This window comes from Panicum virgatum, chromosome 4N, assembly GCF_016808335.1.
Source record: "Panicum virgatum strain AP13 chromosome 4N, P.virgatum_v5, whole genome shotgun sequence".
Lineage (NCBI taxonomy): Eukaryota > Viridiplantae > Streptophyta > Magnoliopsida > Poales > Poaceae > Panicum > Panicum virgatum.
Window position 1 is genome coordinate 8,416,750 of NC_053148.1, and position 20,908 is coordinate 8,437,657.

A 20,908-nucleotide genomic window follows, 5' to 3' on the forward strand; every position below is an offset into this window, starting at 1 on the left:
ATACAGCTAACAGAAATGGTAACAGATTGCCCCAGAACGTTGAACGTCTAGGGGCCTATATCGCTAGAAGCTGCCTTGAAGGGAAAATTTCACCCAAGACGAAGCTTCATATCCTTCATCAAGAATAAGTACTGGTTTAATCATAGAACATCATGTGTGGCTAGGCCTAGCGCCGTTGCAGATTAATATTGTCTCATTCTTCAGTAAGTTTGAGTTACAGCTTTGAAAGAGACAGATTCAGAATGACACGTGTACGGAGAAATTGGTTCATGTAATGTTCTGTGCAGGAAACTGTCTGCTCCATAGTAACACATAGATGGTGAATACATCTTCGTCATTGAGAGCAGATTATGCCTGCATTAGCCCCATAATGAGGAAACACAGAACCCTCTTGAGGGCCGTGGCCTAGGGAAAGGGAAGAGTACTCAAAAAGGAAAAGGGTCAAAGCGGCGCTGGCACAGGCAAGCCGCGCCTGTGCAGTCTCGGCGGCAGGAGACTGTTGGTGAACACGGCGTGCCGCGCCCAGCCGGCCAGCCCTCTGCTGCTAGATTTCTCAGGCTCAGCTCTCCTCGACCGTTTGCCATCAAACTGATGCCAGTTGCCAGCCCGTCCACCAGCACCACCCCCGTCACGCTGACCGACCAAGTGACCACTGACTGACCAGCCCAAGGCCACTGTTCTTGCGCCCTTGGAGACCGCTCTGCTCTCCTCCGGCCGGTCCTTCCCGGTTCATCAAACACTGACTCCTTGTTTAGATACAAAATTCAAAATTCCAAAAATTATCGAATGAAAATTCTGCATGCATGAAGTATTAAATCTAGACGAAATAAAAAACTAATTGCATAGTTTGCTTGTAAATTATGAGACGAATCTAATAAGCTTAATTAATCTGTCATTAGCGATTTACGGACGGAATCTACAATTAATTTTGTGATTTCTTTCAAAAAATTTACGGAGTGCATCTAAGGCCGTGTTTAGTTTGCAAAAAGTAGGGTGAAAAGTTATTGTAGCATGTTTTGTTGTTACTTGACAAATAATATCCAATCATAAATTAATTAGACTTAAAAGATTCATCTCGTGCTAATCAGTTAGACTGTGTAATTAGTTATTTTTTTCAACTACATTTAATACTTCATGCATGTGTCGAAAAATTTGATGTGACGGGTACTCTAGGGAAAAAAACGGGGCCTAAAGGAGAGCGACTAGAGTAGAGTAGTGGAGTACCGTCCCCGGGTGCGCAGCAGCGCAGCGCAGCGCGCCGAGCATCAGCATCTCCCTCCGCGCTCTCTCACTCACCCACGCGCGCAGCGGCAGGTGCCAGCCCTGAGCCCTGCTGCCTGCTGCGCCCCTGCCCCCGCTGCTGCTGATGCCGCTGCAGCGCGCGGCAGCGGCTGCTGAGCCTGAGCCTGGCAGGCAGCTGCGCCGCTGCCGCCCCTGCCGCCTGCGCAGCGCACGCAGGCCCTGCAGCGCGCACTCTGCTCCGCGCCTGACGCGAACACTGACCGAAGTGACCCATCCTCTGCGCCACCACCCCAGTCCTCAGCAGGCGGCCGGCAGATCGTACGCCTGCCCCCCCCCCCTCTGCCACCCTGCGCTGACTGACACCCGCCATACGCATGATGGCGGATGATGATACGGGCACGGCTTCCCGTTCCCGAGCCCCGACTGACACCGCCACGAACGAACCTGGAAGCTAGTGTTTTTAAACTCGGACCCCTCCGCTTCGTCGTCTCCATCGCCGCTGGGTGAGCTCTCCACGCCGGCCGCCGTCCTCCTCTATCCTCCGTTGGGCTGCGTAGCGAGCCACGCCCGGTGCTGCGGTGGAGATGATGCTGAGCGGGCACGGCGGCGGGAGGCGCCTGTTCACGGCGTCGCAGTGGCAGGAGCTGGAGCACCAGGCGCTCATCTACAAGTACATGGCGTCCGGCGCGCCCGTGCCGCACGACCTCGTCCTGCCGCTCCGCCTCGCCACCGGCGTCGACACGGCCCCGTCCCTCGCCTTCCCGCCCCAGACCTCGCCGTCCCGTACGTGTGCTCGCGCCCCTCCTCTTCCGACCTTCTCTTCTCTTCTCGCTCGCGCTGATGGTGCGCTTGGCGCGCGGCGTATGCAGTGGGGTACTGGGGCTGCTACGGCGCGGGCGCGCCGTTCGGGCGCAAGGCGGAGGACCCGGAGCCCGGGCGGTGCCGGCGGACGGACGGCAAGAAGTGGCGCTGCTCCAGGGAGGCCCACGGCGACTCCAAGTACTGCGAGAAGCACATCCACCGCGGCAAGAGCCGTTCAAGAAAGCCTGTGGAAGCGGTGGCATCCTCCGCCACCGCCGGCTACCGCCCGTCCGCGCTCTCCATCTCGCCGCCCCGCGCGCCCGACGCCGCGCCCGGCTTCGGCCACCACCAGCAGCAACCCCATCACGGCGCCTCCTCCGCTCGCGCCCCCGCGCACCAGGCCGCCGCCGGGGCCCCTCTCCAGCTCCACCTCGACGCCAGCCTCCACGCGGCGTCGCCGCCGCCGTCCTACCACAGGTACGCCCACGCTCACTACGCGCCGCCGCCGCCCTTCCCGGGCGGCTACGGCCACGCGCAGGCCAAGGAGCTTCAGGACGCGGAGCTCAGGCGGCGGCACTACCTCGCGCTCGGGGCCGACCTGAGCCTCGACAAGCCGCCTGCCGCCGCAGCCGGCGGCCAGGACGCCGCCGCTGGCGCTGAGAAGCCGCTGCGGCTCTTCTTCGACGAGTGGCCGCGGGAGGGCGGCGACGCGAGGCCGTGGACGGTGGGGGCGGAGGACGCGACGCAGCTCTCCATCTCCATCCCCGCGGCTTCCCCCTCCGACCTCGCCGCCGCCGCCGCTCGATACCACAACGGTGAGTCCCCGAGCAAAAAGATTCGCCTTTTAATCCCACCTGGCGTGCAACCGTTTGCTGATTGGCTTTGGCCATTGTCGCGCTTGATCCTATCACGCAGGGGAGTGACGATGCATTCCATAGCTTCAAAGCCTGCACCAAAAACAGCGAGGAGTGTCCGGTGCATGCCGCCGCCTCTGCGTGTTCCCGTGCTCAGCAGCATGGAGAAGGGCATGCAGCGCAGCTCGGTCTGAATCTGAAGCCTGAACCAAGTCAAGTTGTACCAGGAGTCTAGCTAGCCCTATGTTTTGATCATCCTTGTTCTTTCACTTGTCTGTTGTCTGTAGTATCAGATGTTAGTTTGTTGTTGTCTGTGTAACATTTTCGTTTCAAGAGGCCAAGAGCTCAAGTGCCGTGAGAGGTTGCTTCTATCGCTGCGTTTCTTGTGCTTTTTTTTTTCTCCGGACTGTGGCCCCGTTTGGTTTGGCCAGTAGCACAAACTTTGATCAATAATTAGGGGTACTAAATAAAGAAATAAAGGTAGTTTACAAAACTAATTTTACAATATCTGTGCAACTTCGCGAGACGAATCTAATGAAATATTTGACCACACGGTTAGATGATAGTTACTGTAGTATCACTGTAGCCAATCATTAATTAATTACCGTTATTAGATTCGTCGCGCAAAATTACACTCAGCCGTGAAAAAATTAGTACTTAATGCATACAAAATTCTTTTGTAGCGCGAGTAGCGTAACCAAATCCAAGGAGGACCTGTGATGCAAATGCAAGCCTGTCAGAGCTTTTGCATGACCCACGCCTTTGATTCCTCTGCGGACTCTGTGCCTCTGCCTTTGATCGTTTGTCACATCCGTGGGTTCTTCCTCGAGGCTCCTGTGAGGGCGTCCCCGATGGAGGGAGTGGAATCGCTGGCGCAAGAAGAATAGAGAAAATAAAAATACTGGCTGCATGGAAGGAAACAAAGGGGACCACAGAGTCAGTTGCAGAAAAATTTTTGAGCAGTGTGCCAGCTACTCCCTCCATTCCAAATTATAAATCATTTCAAAAATTTTGGAGGATCAAAACATCTCAAAGTTTGATCAAAATTTGAGAAAAAACACAAAAATTTATGACATCAAATATGTATACTATGAAAATATAACTAACAAAGAATCTAATGATACCTAATTGATATCATAAATGTTATTATTTTGTTATATAAATTTGATAAAACTTGAAAAACTTTGACCTTCCAAAATTTTTGGAATGATTTATAATTTGAAATGGAGGAGTAGCTGCTTGCTTCGTCGTTAGGGCTTCTTTCTCTCTTCTTCTGATTGGATAGCAAATCCTCCTGGCTAGTACTGTGTCAGTTGTTGTGGGCGCCAGGCTGTGACTCCCGGTACTATGCTTAAAATTTCATTCATTCACTGATTCACATGATGATCTCTGCCAGGGCGCTGCAAAACACGGCCGTGCCTACTGATCTCACAGCTCACACCTGATCGTACAAAATTGGCTGCCGGCAACCGTTTAAAAAAAACTTACTTTACCGAAGGTGGTTACAAATATATGGTAATTTCATAGGTGACACTTCATCCATTTATTTATTTATTTTAACTAAAGTTATACACATAGTATATAATCTCATCCCAGATGCGGTGTTCACCTAACCTTCGACAGTGGTAACCTTCGGCAGCACCGCTGTCGTAACGTGGCTCCCAATAGTCAACCTGCCAGTGGTTCGGCACCCCCAAACTATTACTGCACCGAACCATTTCATAATATATATTATAGCACCTCAGACCACCCCACCCCACTATCTTCCAAAATTAAATTAAACCAAACTGCATACACTATCTCAACCAAATTGGACCAACCCACCTCCAAACCCACAGTTTCAACCCACCTCCGAACCCACACAGTTTCAACCCAACTCAACCAAGCTTGAATGACAAGAGCAAACATACAAACATACCGTGTGAATTTTTCCCCAGCCAATATGTACAAACGTACAAACGTCCAACCCATCATTTCGATTGAATCAAACGAAAATTCCAGAAGTTTGACAGCCAGAAAAACAGAAAAAGGGGAGCCTAGGATACATGCACCTACGGCTGATTCAAATTACGACAGAGATCCACCAACAAGGGTTGTTCCCAGGAGTTTACAAGTTTTAATTTACAGACACAAGATGCGAACGAAATAAGACACTGGGTGCAAGCACAGACAGACACTTATGGCGAAGGTTCGGGCATACGATTTGCCCTGAAATTTAGCAACAGCTTAGGTCCCCATGCCGGACAAGGAGGTTTGCCACAGAGAAATCATTCGTACGCACACACACAGCACGGGGGGATACACACATGGAATGACAACAAGTGGACCTTGGTCGAAGGACGGTCCTGTAAAATGTCATTTGAGCACCATGTTAGTTAAACCAGTTTAAGAGTCTGCAATGGTTCAGCTTATTGTCACTGTAAAATGCATGGTAACTGCAATAGTCACTGCAAAGGCAAGTATAATATAGTCACTGCAATAGATTGGGTATAAACACATAAAAATGAACAGTGCCAGATTTATTGCTTAACCTCCTCTAAATTCCTCACATGGATAAACAATAATGCTTAATTGATGCAGAAATGATGGCAAGCAGAACAATGTTGCAATTTTGGATCTTGCCTGTTATTATTTTTTTTTTACGCGAACTACGGCGGACTCCTTGGAGCCAGCCTGAACACATCGAATTAAAGAATAGGCAGCATTTACAGAGGTGAACCAACCATTACAGAAAAAAAAAGAGGTAGAGGAAAAAAGGGGTAGCCGTGCAGGGCCAAAGGGAACAACCAACACAGTTCCACAGAGTCTACAGATTACATTGGATAAAGGAACTCCAGAGGTCTAGACAAAGGCTATCAACAGGCGAAGTAGTTCTACTTGTCCACAGAAGCAGATCCGACGAGCAACGTCGCAGAGTCACAGCATTAGGCTCATCAACGTGATCAAACACCTTTGCGTTCCGGCACTTCCAAACACTCCACAGGAGGCCAGTAATGATAGTTGAGCGCATCCTTGCCGAGGTGAAATCTAAGCCCGGGAAATCAGCATTCCACAGCTGTTCAACCTGCGAAAAAGTGGAGGAGGCAATACCAAAGAAACTCCAGAAACATTGAGCGCGAGGACAGCCCAGGAAGAGGTGGGGAACATCCTCAAGAAGACCACAAAAGGGGCAGGAACCATCATTATCTGCGCCACGAGAGTTAAGGCGAGCATTTGTGTTGATTTTGCTGTGATGGACCAGCCAAAGGAAGGATTTGCAGCGGGGAGGAGCTGCATTGTTCTAGATGTTGACAGAGAAGACATCATCTGGGAGGTGAGAGGAAGCTAGGCAATAGAGAGTAGAAGTAGTGGGAGCAGAGTTGGCGAAGCCCCTGATGGTGCGCTTGTCTGTGGAGTGAGGGTTGATGACAACCGTAGCAAGGAGCTCACAAAGAGCAGCTAGCTCATGCTGAGCTGCAGCGGTCAGGCGAGGCCGGAGGGAGAGAGCAGGGGCCGCAGGACCGGTGGAGAAGACCGAGGCCACAGAGGAATTCGGACGCAAGCAGTGTGAGAAGAGAGCTGGAAAAGAAGAAGCAAGGGGGGTGTGCCCCAACCAGAGGTCGAGCCAAAAGAAAGTGGAGGTGCCAGCCCCAACTACAACGGAGGTAGCAGATAAAAAGGATGGGAGACCATCAGCGATGGCACGCCAGACAGGAGAGTCCGTGCAGCGTACATCGCCGAGATCAGAGTTGTTTCGCCAGCTGTACTTTGAGGAGAACCAGGAATGCCAAGACGCGTCTGAAGGGGCAAGAAGTTTAGTCAGAAATTTCTGGAGCAGGCACTTGTTGTGGGTGTGCCAATCAGTGATCCCTAGACCACCTTTCTCTTTAGGAATGCACACCAGCTCCCAGGGTGCCTTGCAGTCGGAACCGGAACAAGAGGTTTTGCCAGTCCAAAGGAAGGCACGGCGTTTGGCGTCAATTATCTCAATGACGCCTTTGGGTAGCAAGAGGGAGCACATGGCGTAAATGGGGAAGCTCGAGAGAACCGAGCGAACAAGAACCTCGCGACCGCTTTGATTGAGAAGGGAACCTCGCCAACCTGCAAAGTACTTATCAAACCGATCCAGCAGAGGCTGGAGATCAGCGAGCTTGACTTTGGTGGTGGTGAGGGGAAGACCCAGATAAGGTTGGGGGAAGGAGGAGATAGGGCAACCGAGAGAAGTTGCCATGGCAGCCGCCACCGAGGGGTCAATATTCATAGGAATGAAGGTGCTTTTCTCAAAGTTGATGTGCAAGCCCGAGAACTCAGAGAAAGCGGAGAGAATTTCTTTGAGGCGAAGGAGCTACGCGAGTTCACCGTGGAGGATGATCAGAGTGTCGTCAGCGTATTGCAAAGTGGGGCAAGGGAGGTCAGAGGAGAGAGGGTGTCACAGCTCTCCCCGGCGTGAAGCCTGAAGAATGAGTTGCTGCAACGTATCAGCAGCAAGGAGGAAAAGGTAGGGAGATAGGGGATCACCTTGGCGCAAGCCACGACGGCATTGGATCCACGCGCCCAGCTTGCCATTAAGAAGCACAGCAGACTGGCTAGTAACAGCAAGGTCCTGGATCCAATGATGCCAGAGGATGGGAAAACCCTTGGCAGCAAGAACAACATCCAACGCTGCCCAGCTAACAGTGTCAAAAGCTTTACGGAAGTCAAGTTTTAGAACAATAGTAGGGGTTTTCCTCTTGTGACAAGTTTGGATTATGTCGGCTGCATAAACAAAGTTCTCGAAGATGCTGCGACCTTTGAGGAACCCAGTCTGATCAGCGTGAACCAGGTAGGGGATAAGCAGTGAGATTTCGAGGCCACCTTGGTGGAAGTGTTCTGGAGAGAAGTCGGACGGAAGTCCGAAGGTGAGCAGGCACCAGTCTTTTTTGGAATGAGAACGAGGTAGGATTTGTTGATGGAGGTGAGATCGGCCTGGCGGCTGTGGAAATCAGACAGGTAGGAAAGAAGATGGAGTTTGGAAGGATCCCAAAACTTTTTAAAGAAAGCCAGGCCGAACCCATCCGGGCTAGGACTAGCATTACTGTTCATGCCAAGGACAGCTAGCCTAATCTCATCAAGATCAAAGGGGCGAATAAGGGTGTTAGCTTGGTGGGTGTCGAGGGTGGAACCGGAAAAGAGAGAATTCAATTCAAAGGAGAGCGTCGAGCTCCCACTGGCCCCAAGGAGATTTTTGTAGAAGTCAAAGAGGATCTTCTCCTTACCAATGTGGCTAAAGACGGGCACACCGTTGTGAGTGAGCTGATGAATATTATTGCGCTGGAACCTAATGGTAGCACATTGGTGGTGGTAGGCAGTGTTTTCGTCACCCAAAATGCAATGCCAGGACTTGCCGCGTTGTCTCCAATAGGCGGCACGCTGAGAAGTAAGATTTGCAAGGGAGGTTCTAACGAGCCCTCGGAGGAGAGACTCAGACGAACTAAGCAAGCGACACTCCTCAAGTAAGTCAAGAAGGGTGATGACAAGCTCAGAATTGCCAGTGGAGACGTCGAGAGGTCTAGTGCGCTTGGCCCAGAGCCGAGCAGCCGAGCGCACCCTTTTGAGGCAGAGGGACAGGCGAGCGGTACTAGAGGAGCGATGGGAGGGAGTGACACTGGCCCAGTTAGAATCCACTAGAGTTTTGAAGGAGGAAAGCTGAAGCCAATGATTGTTAAGGCGAAAAACGGATGGCCTAGGGGTAGAGGAGGAAGCCGACAGAAGGATCGGGACGTGGTCAGAGGTTGAATGAGAAAACGACCGCAACTCCGAGTCCGGGAGAGACGCGTTCCACCTGGGGTTGACCAAGGCCCTATCGAGGTGAGCAAGGGTTGGGGGGGGGGTTGGTTGTTCGTCCAGGTGTACAAGCGATCGAGAAGGGGGATCTCAATGAGGCCAGCATCGTCAATCCACGAGTTGAAAAGACAGGCATTATGTTGGTCGAAGCTGGCATTAGAATTATCACCCGGCTCACGGAGAAAGTTGAAATCACCAACAGTCGCCCAAGGCCCGGAAATGGAAGCAGCTACATCGCTGAGCTCGCTTAAGAACTCAACTTTGCGGTGGCCGTCACAAGGACTGAAGACATTCGTGATAGTAAAGGAGAGGTCCGAGGTAGTAGAGGAGAAGACAGTGGTTAGAGAGAACGCGCCCTGCACGGAAGAGGAGAGGGAGAAATCGGAGCTATCCCAAGTAGTAACAATCCCGCCCGAAGCACCTAAGGAGGGAAGGAAAAGGAAGGATTGAAGCCGAGTCGGAAGAAAGGACAGTCCTTTGAAGTAGGTCACATGCCTGTTATTACATGTCCACAAGTCCATTCCATTACTGTGTCCGAAAAGGTATATGTTAGTTGGTGTCCCCAGGACCAAGGCTCATGCCAACATATGTCATTGTCCAAGGAGGATAATTTTGCACTAAATTGGAGCAAAACGGAAATGAGTTCAAGCTTGGTTGGTAGCTCAGTGCAGGCACAAGAAGCACTGCAGTTGTATGATGCATTGCACAAAGAATGGAACTAGATCTATGTCCAGGATAGGGCAAGGAAAAAAAAGGCATGAATCTATGTGCTTGCAAAAGGTAGTGCAAGACAAAATACAAACAACAGGCTACATCATAAGCCCAGTGGCAAAATGCAGAAACAACAGGCTACATCACCATACTGAGGGAAACTTACATTTAAAGCATTCTTAATACCAGACATGTCTTCAAACTCAACAAAGCCCCCGCGAAGGAGACTTCACACATATTCGAGGCCTGTAACCCTCTGTATGCCCCTATATCCTCGATCATACTCCTCGTAAAAAAGAAAGGGGGACTTTATTGCTCAATGCAAATAAAGATTACAAAGGGTTACCGGCGCGAGACCGTCGGAAGATACAAACACGTTGCCACCTACGTGGCAATTTTCCCTGTCTTGGGGAGGAGCGAGCGACGAAGAAAGGCACCGAGCCCCTGGCTGATGCAACGGCCAGGTTGCTAGGGATGCGAGGAGCAGCCCCCAGGCCGCACGGGTCCAGCGGGAGGCTCTCCTCGCAAGCCTTCTTCTAGCGTCTCCTCCACCAAAGACCACGCGGGGGGTCGAGCTGGTGGACAGCGCCCTCCGCACCGTCTCCCCAAGAGCAACCTTGTCGCCGGGGGGGACGATGCGAAAAACAGCCGCCAGACCTGGCGCCAGCGCCACGGTCAGGCGTCTCCATCCCCCTTCAGGCCAGGGGACATCGCAGGAGCAGGACCCCACAGGCCCAATGCTCTTCTGCTGATCCCACTTAAGCTGAGGGATGGAGCGCATGCCCACTCCGATCTTCCCCCACCGCTCGCAAGCATTCTTCTAGCGCCAAAAGCCTAAAAAAGCCAGGCCACCCCATCTGGGGGCCGGTCACAAAAAGGCAAAGGAAACATTACAAAATTTATGCGATGCTGGAAGAAAGAGCTGGGAGGTTGGAGAGGAAAGGGAACCCCACGACCCCTATTTATAGCTGCGCCAGGCACCAAGCTTCAAGCCTGTTGAAAGGCGGAGGTTTGGATCGCCCGTGACGGCGCGGCAATCCACAAGCAAAGGATGCCCTCGGTCACCGCGCCGAGACGTGACTGAATGAAATAAAGCGAAGCTGAGCCCCTGGACGCTAGGCGGCACAGCAACGGCTCAGGCCGACCGCCCTCGAACGGTGCGCCGCAAGGCAACCAGGGAAGGCAGGGCCAAGGCCCTGAGTGCGGGACAGTGCGACGAAAGCGCCAGCTGCCGAGCAGCAGGCGCCGTCGTCACCGTGACCCCCCTCAGCGCGCGGACACGTCTTGTCCCCTGAACAAACAAAGAGGCGCGCGCCTCAAAGTATCCTCCCCGCAGGCGCACTACTCCGGCCGACGAGTTGTCACATCCGCCGGGCCCGCGTTCTGAAGCGCCTAGTAGGTGCACGACTTCGTCTGATCACGTCAAGGGGGGAATCGCCGAAACCACCCTTTGGTCGAATCCTTTGACTCGACCAAAGCCTCGGGGGCTACTGTCGGGTACCACAATTAGGGACACCCTAATCGAGGTACTAAGACCGCTTTAAAACGCAAATACCTGTTAAGGCAACTGGGCCCACAAAGGCCCACGGCCTCCTTCCTATCTAAAGAGAAAGGAAAGGACTCAAAGAAGCCCCGCGTGCGGCCCATTCACATCCCCCTCGAACCCGCGGGACGATCTCCGCCTCGCTCGAGGGCCCCCGTCGAGACCCCTTGACTGCGCCCTGCATCTCCGCCTCGCTCGAGGGTAGCGAACCTACCCTCGAGCGGGTAAGTCATCTCCGCCTCGCTCGAGGCCACCCCTCCGCACAAGGGACGAACGGCCCCGCTGCCCAATCGCACGCCGTACGGAGGCATTGAATCCCCATCACTCTTCCACAGTGCTCAGGACAGGCGGCGTCAGGCCGCCATTCCCACAGTAGCGGTGACAGGAGTCCCATCCATCACCTCCGGTCACTACTCCGCCATCCCGGACGTTGTGGCGGCACTGTGGAACCTGCGACGCAGGACTAGACGCGCTCAGCACAGTCCCCGTTACTGTTCCTCCAACTCCGGTTGACGGGACTCCACCTCGTCATACGTATGGCCCCGGGCCCATCTTCCGCTGAGGGGGAGGTCCGGTGTCGCCACGGACCCCTCGAAGAGGGACGCCCGTCACCACAGCCAGAGCCCCGGACCCCCCTCGAGGGGTCCGGGACTTCCACGTGCCTTCCGGACCTCCTAATGCACACACCAGTACTCCGACCAAGGGGTCCGGGACCGCTGCGTGCCCCAACCCCGATTGGAGCACGCAAGACTTTGACCTACGGGGCCCACCGAACGCCACCGCGCCACATACGGAAGACCGTACCTCCAACAGCAACGACCACGCCGCCCGCAAGGACTGGCAGGACACCGGCGCGATCTCCGTGGGATGAACGACGATATCCATGACGACCGCCTTGCCGGTCGCCATGCCCCACAGTGTACTTCCTACAGTATCCGACCACTGTACCCCCGCGATTCGGGGGAAACGACGACTTCCACGCTCCCCCACTCATGTGCGCCGCCCCTCCTTGTGACTATAAAAGGAGGAGGCGGGCTTCCTTTAGACGGGACGCCAAGACGCCTCAAAAATGAGATCCATCATCACTTACGCTCCGGCATCCCTATTCTCCACCTTCAGCCCCTCTTCTAGCAGAGACCTGGGATCCTTCCTCCCTCTCTCGCCTTGCTTGTACCCCCTACTACAGGCACACCGGGTGCAAGATAATACAGTGCTCTCGCACACCCCCTTTGCTGGACGTACGGCCCCGCGGCCGGAACCAGGATAAATCGTGCGTTACTGTGTTGTCTCTTGCGTCATCATCTGGGACGAGGAAACACGCAACATTTACTAGTTGGCATCCGGGCCCCCCGGGTCGGGACACCGACAGTATTAAAAGAAGCCACCACGTTCGCCGAGAGGGTCTAGAAATTCTCACGTTAATCTAAAAAAGAGAAGAATTTGTACCGTTGGATTTTATGAAGATCTAACAGTCTAGACGAATCCGAGAAATCCATATCGAGAGGGTCTAGAAATTACCACGTTAATCTAAAAAAAAAAAGAATTTGCACCGTTGGATTTTATGAAGATCTAACGGTCTAGATTAATTGGAGAAATCCATATCGAATAAAAGTACTACATATATCTAAACTTAGAATTAGAAAAGAAAGCTAAATCTGATTGGAGCCGATCACGGATACATGGTACATGCACCGCGCGGAGCCACATATTGGCCGACCCAGGCTGTGGGTCGTGGCCCCCCTTCCTCCATCAAAATTCCATTCCATGTGAAGCGCATCAGATCAGAAATTGTTGCTTACACCTACTACAGGCATACACACGAACCTAAAGTCGTATATATATTGTTGTCGTAGGAGTCCATGAAGCCACCATACGCATGCAAAAACACATATAGCGCATTCCCACTCCCTTCTCTATTCTATGGGTCTACGAACGCATGTACACCGCATCATCGGCCTGGATTCCTTGAATTCTCAGTCCCCACCGATTTGACTCCGTAACAAAAACTGATGTCACTAGCCATGCTGATGATTAGGTTGATAATTTGAAAAATTGCTGTCACTAGCCATGCTGATGATTAGGTTAATAATTTGGGCAGTGCATGCATGAACCATATCATCCGTTAGGCATTTATTCCCTGTTGGTTGATTTGCTGATTTGATTAGCCTAATTATCAGTTTTTTCAAAGAAAAGGGAGAGAAATAGTTGGGGACGATCTGTTCTGGAGCTCCTTCCGGTCCTCCCTTCCTCCCTTCAGTTCTAGCTCCATCACTGGATACATGCCATCCATATACGGATATTAGGTACCATATGCCCAAGATCTAATTTGGCAAGCACATGTACTCAAAGCTTGCAAGCACACAATCCCATAATAACACATGTCCACACACAGTTTGCTTTGTGCTGTCATTGCTTTCGGGAAGATGCATTGCAGTCTATCCATGGCCGCAAGAGGTTTATTCTTTACACCTCAACTAGGAACAGGGGCGGATCCAGCGTGGGGGCAGGTGGGGCTGGAGCCCCCCTACCCCCCATGCAGTCTATTGGAGCCCCCCCTACAATTTCTAGCCAGGAATGAAGAGGAGGAAGAAGAAAAGGTGAAGAAAGAAGAAGGAAAAGAGAGGAAGAAGGAAGAAGATGGGAAACTCAGCCCCCCCTACTTCAATTCTAGATCCGCCCTTGACTAGGAATGCAAGTCTCATCCTTTTTGGGTCATCAGGTCGACCCAAAATTTGATAAAATGAACTAGAATGCGTAATTATTTTGGGAGAAAAAATAAACTAAAATGACAAACCTAAAAACACCAATGGGTACCCACTTGCATCCCTATGAACCAATCAAATAGCTAGAGTTATCATTTGGGCCAAATAGTGTGAAATTTTCTCTTTTTTCACCATTCACACGAGAATTTGTAGCACATTTAAATTAACATGGTGACATTTTTAATTTACAAGTAGTAATCTTTGCGGGCACTGCTTATTCCAAAGCCCTTTTTCTTTGTAGTTGGTTATATCAATGTTCTCCTTCATGTTGAGGGCATTCATTCTCAAGGATTAGAAATGTCCATGTTGATTTGTGGAAAAAAGAAAGATCTACTGTGTTAATCTCAGCAACAATTTGACACTAGAGACTTTATAAGCTATGGAGTCGAATGTTCGCATTAAAAGGAAAGAAAGGAAACCGAGAACATAGATTTATGTGTAGGCTAAGTTATTAGAAAAATCAACATCTAGAATTTCCTTAAAAAACACATGTATTAATTATTTTAATACTTAAGTGTGATACAAAGTCATGATTATAGAGCATGCAAATTACCATGTTAGCCGGTGAAAAAATAGAGATATTTGGGACCATACCATAATGGCTCAGATTATTTGATACCAAGTAAAATACAAGAGCACAACTCTAATTAAAATAAATCTTGGATGAGGGCCTAATACAATGCCAAGAAAATTAGAGAGCAAAAGAACAATATAAGAAGCCGACAGGGAAAGGACGTGGAATAACTGGATGAGGAGCAGTGTGAGATCTCGACCAACGAGGAGCTGCACGTGGCATACATGCTTGCTAGATACGAGTAAAATAAACAAGTTGGGCAGGATACTAGCACGATGTCCAGCACAGTGGTGCTCCAATGCTGGAAAGATAGTGCAACTGAAAGCACCCATTTGTCAAGTCTAGATGATTGTCCAAGACACCACATTTCATAAGCCATAAGTGTCTTTGGAACATAAAACCAAGACTGCAAGAATACTTCACGTGTCTAAACGATGCTTCTAGGAGAAGTGATCGGCGTGAAAAATAAAACTCATCAGTGATTACATTGCAACATTGTATCACCAGAGTTGCAAAAAAAGGGTCCAAGGACAACACACCTACAACTATTATTACCTCGAGTGCAATGTATAAGTGCTGGACAGGATCAATAGTTCTGAAATGTGAAAGTAGTTGATGAGTTCCACTATGCATGGATTGCCGTCGTAGTGACGGTATGAAGAAAGATTCGTTGACTAGGTGTAAGAAATGGGAATGTATAGGTGAAGAACGTGATACAAGGTAAAAACGACTTCAAAACTTTGCGTGGCCATACCAGGCAGTTGTGATGGCAGTCGGATTGAACGAGACTAGAAGAGAGAGAAATAAATTAATTAATTAATTTTCCTAGAAGGAAAAGGATGACCAACTATCAGGAGACTAGAGTGGTCCCGAGGGTATATATGCTATTGCAAACAATTTTATAATTAAGGATCTTTTAAAAAGTATATGAATCTTAAATGGACTAAAAATTTATAAAATTAACTATATCCATGGTGGATCAAAGAAAGTAATAGAATTAAGGAAAAATAGCAGTTTGTTTTTTATAGTCTTCAGAATATAAAGTAACTAAACAATAATCTATATCAACTACATATAAATAAATATATTTGTCTTGAATAAAGAATTTGAAAACATAATAGAATAGAATAAATATAGTCATGATATTTGCGTTGTGGCAACATTTGAAATGTGCAGTAATGACCAGTTTATTAAGATTAAGGGCATAATAGTATCATGGCCTGAAACAATTATTAATTTATTTTCTCTTTGAAGAATTGAGCGGTCTGGTATGAACCCGATCTCTTCTTGTGTTGGGCTCGAATTTGATGGTATGATATAGTTGATTTTGAGCCAAAAATAGATTAGAATTTTTATTAGTCCCACCGAGCCCGACTCTACCCACAAAATAATTGGGTCTATTTTTCATGCACGCACATCCATCGCAAGCTAAAATGGACGTGTTAAAACACAATCAATGATTTATGTTTGATGACTGCAAAGGTAGTAGAAAAAGCTACTTGCGAGCAAAATAGAAAAGAAAGAGGGGTGAGAATATACGGTACTAAGAGATTGGACAAGCATAAAGGAGAAGGCTATACAGCCTATCACAATAGTAAATCCAGGCATACAAGTCATAAGAAAATATGAGAACATACATGCAATATATAGTGCGTAGATTTGGATCGGACAGACAAAACTATTTATAATAATTTATTTGAAATAAAAATTTATATACTAATATAAAATTCTAGCCACCCGCGCTATTTGCGCGGGCCACCTTGCTAGTTTTTCGAACGTAGAGTTGCACTTTTCATAAGACGAGAGGAGTAATGTTCTCCAACTAAAATACAGTAGAATAAATGATAGATTGAGCGTTCTTTAAAAAATTGGCACCGGGCTGTGATGCTCTTTTTTGGAAAGACACGTTTTGTCAATGATTTGCTGCAGAAGCCACGTTTTAACCGTGCCTGCAAACCTGTTCCCCCGCTGATCCTAGCCGCTCGCTTTTCAGCTCACACGTTGGTTTACGCAGCTTGCGGCATGCAGCCAGCCAGCCAAGTCTCGTCTCGCCTGCAATCAAAGCCGTCACCGGTTTCTGGCTGGCGATCGAGGTCGCATTCGCGTCGCACGGGAGGATCGGACGGAGGATGAGCGAAGTCACGGCGCGCGGTCGCGCTTGTCGTCGGGGCGCGGCTCTCTCGGTGGCGTGTCTGCGCCGCGCCGGGGGGAAGCAAGCGGACGAGACGTAGCGGTGGCCTCCCTGGCTGGCCTGGCTCGGCTGGTTGCCTGCCTCGCGCAGGTGAGGCATTATTCTACTGGCAGGCGGGCGGTCAGGGCTGGGCCTCCCGCGCTCTGTGGCCGCGCCTGGGCGTGACCCCGCCGCGCTGCCTCCCTGGCTACGGCTAGTGGCTGCTCCTGCTGTGCTTGGGTGTTGACTGTACCGCCCGCAGCAAAATGCGGCACTGGCCTGCGCCACCGGACAAGCCGTCGCTGCACAGGCACAGCGACCAGCGAGCGGGACATGTGTGAATGACTGGATCCAGGTACTCTAGTAAGTTCACCATGCCGTGTGTGTTTAGTTGGTGAAAATTTTTGATGAAATTTTTTGCGAAGTAGAAGTAGTAAATGTAGACTAATTATAAAACAAATTAGAAATTTTGCCTAGAAATCACGAGACGTATCTAAATAGGATAATTAATACATGATTAGCAGATGATTACTGTTATAAATTATAAATTAAGTAAGTTCATTAAATTCGTCTCGCAATTTACAGTCTATCCGTATAATAAATTATTTTTTCGTCTACATTTAATACTTTATGTATGTAAAATTTTCTTTGATGTGATGGGTGAAAAATTTTGGATCAAAAACTAAACAAAGCCTGAAGCTCCGACACCGTTTAATCAAACTGTTTGACTGCTGTGTGTGCTAGATGACCACGGAGGGATGCCGAGTGGACGCCACGAATCTGTTCGGCTGGTGAGAATTGGCTGGGGTGGTTTGATTCTGGCTGGCCCAGCCGTCCGGGTGATCAGTGTGCGTGGCGTCTGCACGGAGCTCACTCTGCTGGAGGGGCAGCGAGCTGGGCTGGCTGGGCGCAGCTAGGGTTAACAATTTCGGCGAAATTTCGCCGAAATTTCGGAAAATTTTTCGTTTCCGCTAGTTACCGGGATCCGAAATTTCGGTACTTTTCGGTATATTTCGTTTTCAAATTCAAAATTCAACAAATTTCGATTGAAATTCAACGAAATTCGCCGAAATTTACCGAAATTTCGGAACGGAATTCCGTTTCCGCTAAACACCGGGATTTGACCGGAAAACGAAATGGTTAACCCTGGGCGCAGCTTGCCGAACAGGCCGCACACCTTTAGGCTCCGATTAGTTTTCAAAAAAATTTGCACAGTATCTATTACATCAAATCTTTAGACATATGTATGGAGTATTAAATATAGTTGAAAAAAATAATGAATTATACAATGTAACTGATTAGCACGAGCTAAATTTTTTAAACCTAATTAGTCTATATTTGGATATTATTTGTCAAATAACAACGAAATGTGTTACAGTATCAAAATTCAAAATTTTCACCAACTAAACACACCCTTACTCTGCAACGCGTTTTCTTCAGGGAGGGACTAGGTTTCCGTGGAGGGACAAGCACAGGCACAAAGAGGCGAGGCGATGAATAGAGTCTACACTCTACAGCAAAAGCTCAGTGGATCAGTGGGCCACGAGAGGATGAACAGGTGGTACGGCGTGCCACAGCTGAAGCAGGCCAAGTTCAAGGTGCTGCCGGGCTTTCCTGCCCGGCCTCCTTTCACGTCACTGCTCGCTCCCTCAAGATCATATCCATCGTCTGCAACCTTTCAAAAGGAAATATCCATCTGGATTACTCTCTCAGTCCTAAAATAATTACAATACAAAATTGAATATTTTTCTTACAAGAATGTTAATTTTGACCCAACTACTACAAACGATAAGATAATTTCCGAAAGATTCTCCCAAAAGACAACTAACACTATTCACTCATCACAATTGACAAAAAAAACTATTTTTATAATTTTACATCTAACATTGATTTGCGTGCTCGATTCTAAAATTGCATTTATTTAAGAATGAAGAGGATATTCCGCATTCCCTCCCGGAATGGTACACGTTCCTTACCTGTTTCGGGTGCGATTGGTTCGATGAAGGAAACTCGCAGCCGACGTGCAGCCTCAGAGGATCGATCGGACCAATAGTTTTGGGAGGAGAGATGAGAGAGATCTGCTCCTTGTTTAGTTGCAAAGTTCAAAATTCCAAAAAAAATTTCCGGCACTTGCATAAAGACTTAAATCTAGACGAAATAAAAAAACACATTGCACAGTTTGTCTGTAAATCGCGAGACGAATCTAATAAACCTAATTAAACCGTAATTAGACACTAAATTGATACAGTAATACTACAGTGAACAACCTCTAATGACAGATTAATTAGGCTTATTAGATTCGTCTCACGATTTACAGACGAGTTCTGTAATTTATTTTGTGATTAGTCTATGTTTAGTACTTCAAATGTAGAAATATGTCTTTTTAAAAACTTTACACAGTACAACTAAATAAAGCCGCTCTAAGCGATTGCGGAATCGTGGTACAAAACACCAGGCCGGAATGAATGCTGAATTGCTGATGGCTGGAGCGCCCTGCAGAGGGCTGGAAACAAGCCGAGCCGAGCTCGGCTCGGCTCGGTGTGGCTTGGTGGGTTAGCGAGCCGAGCCAAGCTCCGCTCGGTCATTTTGCGAGCTGGGAAAGTCGGTGGGCTCGGCTCGTTCAAGGCTCGCGAGCCGACGCACTGCTGTAGCATATTCATGCAGACATAGTCTTTGCATATGGTTTATACTTCAGTACACAGGCAAGACCGCAAGATAAAAAACAACTAATGAGCTAAACATTTGTCTACTCATCTACAGATAAAAACTTCAGAGGCAACACATTTCGAGGCAGCAGCCACAACCCACAAAAGCATTCTACTGGAAAAGCATTCCACAAAAGCAGGTAGCCGGGTACCATCCAGCAAGCAACAGCCAAGTCCAGCTCCAAGCATTCCACAAAAGCAGGCAGCCAGGCGCCCAGGCACCATCCAGCAAGCAAGAGCGAAGTCCAGCTCTATGTCCTGATGTCTCCACTCTTCAGCCTAGAAAACATGCAATAGAGAATAGACATAAAAATTTCAGAATAGTAGAATATTAGTATTTCGTAACACTATTGTAATAATAGATGAAAATCACATCTTACTAGTTACTCTCTACAAAGCTTTTTGGAAATGAAATATTCTCAATGTCATCCTCCTCATCTTCTTCCTGAAAATAGAAAGAGTAATTAAAGTAAAAAAAGAAACCAACTAGAACAAATAGTTAAAGAATAACATACCACATATCTACGGGTTCCATCATGTGCACCCTTGTATGTAAGCATACATCTTCTTACAGTATTTGCACTTTGCCTTTGATAACATTTTTCCCTTCTCATTCGGATCTGGCATAGTCACATTATCAAAGACATCCCAAACTTTGTATTTGTTCCTGCTGCCCCCTTCCCCTTCACCTTAACCTTCTTCTTCACCCCCCTGCGCCTTTTCTTGCCTCCTTTTCCACTTCCACCATAAGATTCAGCAGCACCTCTCCCACCTAGCACTATCAACTCATCCTCAGACATCTCATCGTTCTTGTCAAATGAATTACTCTCTGAATCAGTCCCCTCACTTTCATTACTCTTCCCTTGCATAGCAGATTCCATCAATTAGCAGTAGTAAATCTAGAAAAAAAATAAGCAAGTAGCATATTACATATCAGATGAAAATAAGCAAGTAACATACCACATATCAGATGAAAATAAGCAAGTAGCATGATATGACGACTCGCCTGTCTTGCCTACTGGGGTGCGGCTCCACATATGCGGCCTACCTGTATAGCCTTCGTCGGTTTGATGCGCTGCGGCCCTGCGGCCACCACGGGAAGTCTGTGCAGGCATGAAGGAACAAACAAATGAACTCATCGCTAGAAGCTAAGGACTAAATGACGGTCAAAGAAGTCAGTTGCTGCAGGCGGGGACTGACCTTGAGAAAGTAATTTTGAGAAAGTAATTGCAGACTTGCAGCAGGCAGCCACCGAGGGAGAGGATGTTAGCACGGACGAGCTACGCGGGCGCCCACCTCCGAAAACTCGCAAATTGGGAGGGACCAGAGCGCTGGCGGCGGCGGCCCTTTGCCTGGAGCGAGCGGGTGGTGGATGCAGGGGGCAGGCGGCGATGGAGGCAGAGAGCAGGAGTGGAGGTGTGCGATGGAACCCTAAGTCCCTAAGAGCATCTCCAACAGTTTATGTAAATTCCATCCTCTATAATCACATTTACATAACCATTTAGCCAAGATTCACCCTCCAAATTGAAGTCGATTCCAACAGCTTATCCATCCCCCACTCCTCCATTCCATCCCCTCCTCCCGCTGACCCACTGACAAGTGGGCCCGCTCCGTCACCATCTCCATACCGGAGCCACGACCATGGAGGACGAAGCCCGCCGGCGCCGGCGCCGCCGCGGCCCCGCCGCCCTGCGCCCTGCCTCCCAGCCACCCAACGTCCTGCGCCTCCACGCAGCCCGCCGCC

At 49.1% G+C, this 20,908-nt stretch overlaps 1 protein-coding gene and 2 long non-coding RNA genes across 3 annotated transcripts; 1 reads left to right on the forward strand and 2 right to left on the reverse strand.

The window, feature by feature from the left end:
- The first annotated feature begins 1,634 nt into the window (after positions 1-1,634).
- Positions 1,635-3,268, forward strand: LOC120668523 (growth-regulating factor 2-like). The gene is made up of 3 exons (XM_039948265.1): positions 1,635-2,025; positions 2,112-2,858; positions 2,959-3,268. The coding sequence occupies exons 1-3, from the start codon at positions 1,827-1,829 to the stop codon at positions 2,964-2,966; spliced, it is 954 nt and encodes a 317-aa protein (XP_039804199.1). The 5' UTR covers positions 1,635-1,826; the 3' UTR covers positions 2,967-3,268.
- Positions 3,269-19,112: 15,844 nt separating this feature from the next.
- Positions 19,113-19,844, reverse strand: LOC120670755. Its single transcript, XR_005673348.1, has 3 exons — positions 19,680-19,844; positions 19,545-19,609; positions 19,113-19,443 (listed from the first exon to the last, which is right to left on the reverse strand). It is a non-coding gene; the product is annotated as an uncharacterized LOC120670755 (long non-coding RNA).
- A 16-nt stretch (positions 19,845-19,860) lies between these two features.
- Positions 19,861-20,588, reverse strand: LOC120670753. The gene is made up of 3 exons (XR_005673347.1): positions 20,365-20,588; positions 20,125-20,267; positions 19,861-20,021 (listed from the first exon to the last, which is right to left on the reverse strand). It is a non-coding gene; the product is annotated as an uncharacterized LOC120670753 (long non-coding RNA).
- Between the last annotated feature and the right edge of the window lie 320 nt (positions 20,589-20,908).

Coding starts and splice junctions, on each gene's coding strand:
- LOC120668523 (XM_039948265.1), top strand. CDS start 1,827: ATGATGCTGAGCGGGCACGGCGGCGGGAGGCGCCTGTTCACGGCGTCG. Junction 2,026..2,111: donor GCCCCAGACCTCGCCGTCCC/GTACGTGTGCTC, acceptor CGGCGTATGCAG/TGGGGTACTGGGGCTGCTAC.